The sequence below is a fragment of the Physeter macrocephalus genome, chromosome 10, assembly GCF_002837175.3.
Source record: "Physeter macrocephalus isolate SW-GA chromosome 10, ASM283717v5, whole genome shotgun sequence".
Lineage (NCBI taxonomy): Eukaryota > Metazoa > Chordata > Mammalia > Artiodactyla > Physeteridae > Physeter > Physeter macrocephalus.
In genome coordinates, this window is record NC_041223.1 from 50047034 (window position 1) to 50052190 (window position 5157).

General features: G+C 39.5%; 1 protein-coding gene across 2 annotated transcripts in view; it reads right to left on the reverse strand.

Annotated features, from left to right (window-relative positions):
* Positions 1-1746: 1746 nt before the first annotated feature.
* The window catches only part of RPF2 (ribosome production factor 2 homolog), a 39482-nt gene continuing 36071 nt past the window's right edge, over positions 1747-5157 (reverse strand). For both annotated transcript variants that reach the window (XM_055087553.1, XM_055087554.1), the window contains exons 9-10: positions 4596-4740; positions 1747-2939 (exon numbers count right to left, since the gene is read on the reverse strand). In XM_055087553.1, coding sequence (XP_054943528.1) covers positions 2760-2939; positions 4596-4740 — 325 coding nt within the window. In that variant the 3' untranslated portion in view covers positions 1747-2759. The remainder of the gene's footprint in view (positions 2940-4595; positions 4741-5157) is intronic.

Genomic DNA, 5157 nt, shown 5'->3' on the forward strand with positions numbered 1-5157 from the left:
TAGGCTCTTAATTTTATAATGGACAAAGTACCGATACCTGAAATTCCATTAAAAAACAAACCTCTTCTTGGTCAAATTTAGCAGTGGTTTTAGTGATTTTAACTTCTTCCATTTTAAAGCTTCTGTGAATCCTTTCCTGGCCTCACCCTTGGGTAGTGGGGAGAAGTGGCTAAAAATATAAATGAAAGGAAGGAGAGATCAGAAGCAGCTAATCAGATAATTGAAAACTGACTTGGAGTAAGTTCTTTTTTGCCCTCTTTCTTTATTGATTTGGGTAATAACATCTCTACTTTGGATTATGTTCAATACCAAGAAAACAAATAGCAGCATTTAAGTTATTAAAAGGAATCATTTCATGAAATCATATATCGCTTGGTATTAGTATTAGCATCCTAAAAAATAGGAAAAACACAAAGGGAACAAAAGATGCCCACCAAACTGAGACAGTATCTTGAAACCGAAAAATGAGGCAGGTCACTCCATATAATCAGTGGATCAGCTTATTATAAGGTAGTGTACTCACAGGGTGGGATAGGGTGGATGACATCCAGAAGCATTTATAACTGCCACTGGGAGAATTTTATAGTTAACCTAGGGTATGGGGGGTACGTGCTTGGAAACAGGAAGTGAATTCCAAAGTCCAGATTTATGAACGGGTAACTAGTCTCTTGGGCGCCGGGAATACGTCAGCGAAGCTCTTCATTATTGTTTGGAGACTAACAGCACAGGGGCCACCTGGACCTAATGGTCATTAAACAACATCTATTAACTACAAAAGCCCCTGACAACAGAGATTTACTACACAGTACAGCCCTAGGTAGGGTCAGTTGAAGGACGGGAGAAACTGAACAGGCCCAAGATGGCATCAGTTATGCTAACAGCCATACAGTGTGGCAGGGTCCTTCTTTAAGTGGCTGGTGAAAAGGACCCATGGCTCTGCCTCCTGAATCTGCCTACCTTCATTATCGTTAGCTGGACCAGCCAGGGGTCACACATTGGGTAAGGGCTGTGCATCCATCATTTCCTTTTTTTTTTTTTTTTTTGTCTGCATTGGATCTTTGTTGCTGCGCACGAGCTTTCTCTAGCTGTGGCAAGTGGGGGCTACTCTTAGTTGCACTGTGTGGGCTTCTCGTTGCAGTGGCTTCTCTTGTCGCGGAGCACGAGTTCAAGGTGCGTGGGCTTCAGAACATATGGCTCATGCACTCTAGAGAGCAGGCTCAGTAGTTGTGGCGCATGGGCTTAGTTGCTCCGCAGCATGTGGGATCTTCCCGGACCAGAGCTCGAACCCGTGTCCCCTGCATTGGCAGGCGGATTCTTAACCATTGCGCCACAAGAGAAGTCCTGCATCCATCATTTCTGATGCCCCTTTCATGACACCCCTTCTCCCCAACTACTGTCCATCGTCCATCTACTTGCAGATAGCAGGATATGAATCATTTTAATTTAGCCCTCTCTCCCCATTTAGACATATAATGCAAATACCTACTTCCGATCTAAAACCGTGTAGTCTTTGGTTAAATGTATACTAAAGTAACAAGTGTAAATGAGTGATACCAGCTCCCTCCTTTTTAAGAGACTATTAGCCAGGAAAGGGCTGGGGAGAAGGAAGGCTAAGGAATGGGTTTACAAGAGAAGGGAAAGGATAAAAAAAGTAAAATTGAGGTTCTAGCTTTTAGCAAACTCACATAAATGCATGCACACATAGACATGGAGGAGCTCCTTGACATGGAATTGAAAACAAAAGCATTTCTACTTTAAATAACACATCATGGTTTATGTATGTTTGTACTTTTACAGCATAATTGGCTTGTGCTTGTATAAAGGAGCCTCTTTGCCAGGGACTCAGTCAAGGAAACTAAATTGTACATTTAGGGAAAACAAGTTTGCAGTACTAGGAGTAGGAAGCAGAAAGCTTTCCCCCATTTTCCTAGGCACAGGGCCAGTCTTCAAGAAAATTTCAAAATAAGCTGTTTGGCTTTGGCTTACTCCTACTCTGTATGCAAACACCCCGGGCCTTCATGTGACCTTTAGCTACCTACAGCGACCCAGTACCCTAAAATGTCGTGTGTCTTATCTAATCTCTCCTTTCTCACTTCAACCCTTATCAAAACTTCCTTTCTCCCAAAGAAGAGGAACAGGGCTCCATTTAGTAGCAGAATCTCTTAAAATAATCAATAGTTAGGTAGTATGTCAATGATCAGGTAGTGGACATCTCAGAGATCTGTTTTAAGACACAGAGCTTAAAATCTCAAAATTAATCTCTAACTGGTAGAATTTCAGGTAAAACAACAGGATAGTAAAAAAATAAAAGTCAGGTTGTATTTATATGCTGGGAGATGGGGTCAACTTTACAGGTAGCTCATACTGAGCATGTATATAGTTACTCTGGACCATTTCTACTTTCCATAACTTCCTCCATTTATCTAAAGCTTAACCCAAAATTCTCTAAAATACCAATGACTGTTCTGGAGATCCCTCCTCACTCACCTACCCAATGAGACAGGAGACTTTGTAGGGGGTAGGCAGAGGGAAATGTCACATCACAGAGAGAAAACGGCATACCAGGGTGTAATGTCTCCAGTAAGAGCCTAACTTTCAACCTAATACTAGTATGTTACTGTTCACAATGTATATAATTTAGGTAAATTATCAAGTTATAAAAATATACAATAAAACCTTACAAGAAACCCTGAAATAATTGATGCTTGATAATTCTAAGTAAAGACTACAATAAAAATGCAGTTATTGGCTATATTCCATCAGTCCTTTTTAATTCTCTTTGATTTTTTCTCCTGGTCTTCTGCTTTCCTTTCTGCAGGTCGCTTCTTCAACCCCTTCATCTTCCTGGTTTGTAGTTTGCTTAGGTCTTGCTTCTGCATATGAATTCTTCCATAAGTTGTACCAAAAGTATCATGAGAGACATTTTTCTTCTTCTTTGGCTATGAAACAAGAATATATAAATATATATTTAGTTGGGTCTACTACCATGAACTGGTAAAAATCTAGTGTACAACAACTATTGTATTAACAATCTCCATTAGTGAGCACACCTTTAATGATATAGAGTCTATAGCCCTACAGCCCTTTCTCCTCAAACTTAGGTATAAACAGATCACTCAGAGCTTGTTAAAATACCAATTCCCATCATCAAAAACTCTAGAAACAATAAATGCTGGAGAGTGTGTGGAGAAAAGGGAGCCCTCTTGCACTGCTGGTGGGAATGTAAATTGATACAGCCACTATGGAGAACAGTATGGAGGTTCCTTAAAAAACTACAAATAGAACTACCATACGACCCCATAATCCCACTACTGGGCATATACCCTGAGAAAACCATAATTCAAAAAGAGTCATGTACCAAAATGTTCATTGCAGCTCTATTTACGATAGCCAGGACATGGAAGCAACCTAAGTGTCCATCAACAGATGAATGGATAAAGAAGATGTGGCACATATATACAATGGAATATTACTCAGCCATAAAAAGAAATGAAACTGAGTTATTTGTAATGAGGTGGATAGACCTGGAGTCTGTCATACAGAGTGAAGTAAATCAGAAGGAGAAAAACAAATACCGTATGCTAACACATATATATGGAATCTAAGAAAAAAAAATGTCATGAAGAGATTAGTGGTAGGACAGGAATAAAACACAGACCTACTAGAGCATGGACTTGAGGACATGGGGAGGGGGAAGGGTAAGCTGTGACGAAGTGAGAGAGTGGCAGGGACATATATGCACTACCAAATGTAAATTAGATAGCTAGTGGGAAGCTGCCGCATAGCACAGGGAGATCACCTCTGTGCTTTGTGACCATGAGAGGGGTGGGATAGGGAGGGTGGGAGGGAGGGAGACGCAAGAGGGAAGAAATATGGGAACATATGTATATTTATAACTGATTCACTTTGTTGTAAAGGAGAAACATACACACTATTGTAAAACAGTTATACTCCAATAAAAAAAAATAAATTAATTAAAAAAATAATAATAATAAAAATAAAAAAATAAAAATAAAAAAAATAATAAAATGCCAATTCTGATTCAGTAGGACGACGGTGGGATCTGAGAATTCAGCATTTCTAACAATTCTCAGGTAAATTGTCAGACCATACTTTGAGAAGCAACACAACAGACTAATCACTGTCATTCATGCACTGAGAGAATTTCCTGTGTTTAGCTTAAGGATTATAACTATCATTTCAATCTTTATTGGCATTCCAGAGATGCCATTTCTACTTGCTTTTTAAAACCATTCAAAAGTCAAAACACACTTTATGCAAGTATGGGTTACACATACTATGCTTGAAATTACATTTTCACAATGCCTAAAATGAGCCCCATTTTTGCTGAAAACTGGCAGTCTTGACTACCAGGAAGCTCTCAGCAACACCTGATGCCTGGTCTCTACAATTTTATTATCAATTATGGTTGGCTTATTTGCTTCTTCCTCCTTTCTTTGGCTCTGAGAGTCTAATTTTATCTATTTTATTGACCTCTTTATGTATGCTCTTCAATATAATATGCCATAAATCCTTTTTTGGAAAGAAGAATGGAATATACAAATAAACATGGCACCAATCTACAAGTCATGTACCTTGAGGGCTTTGGGCATTTTCATAGATAACTTATAAAGGTCATCTGATGCTAGGTGTGTCCTCCTCAGAACCAGATCCAACGAGGGTCCCATCTCTTCCAATTCAATCCGAGGTGTTCTGCAGCCAGATTTCTTCAACAGCAACCTTTATGAAATAGCAAAAAAGAAATGTTGCTTTGACTTTGATAAAAGTCCCGCCCCCCCCGCAAATATTTTTGTTCTAGAAGATTACAGTTCCATAAAATATCATAAAATGTTTAGAAAGGCTAAGCTTAGAGACTTCCCTAGCAGTCCAGTGGTTAAGACTCTGCGCTTCCAATGCAGGAGGAATGGGTTTGATCCCTAGTCAGGGAACTAATATCCCAGAAGCCGCATGGCATGGCCAAAAAGATTAAAAAAAAAACAAAAAACGGAAAGGCTAAGCTTAATACTTTATATATTTAGACCAAGTATTTTCTTTTTCGTTTTTTAAAAAATAAATTTATTGGGCTTCCCTGGTGGCGCAGTGGTTGGGAGTCCGCCTGCCGATGCAGGGGACACGGGTTCGTGCCCCGGTCTGGGG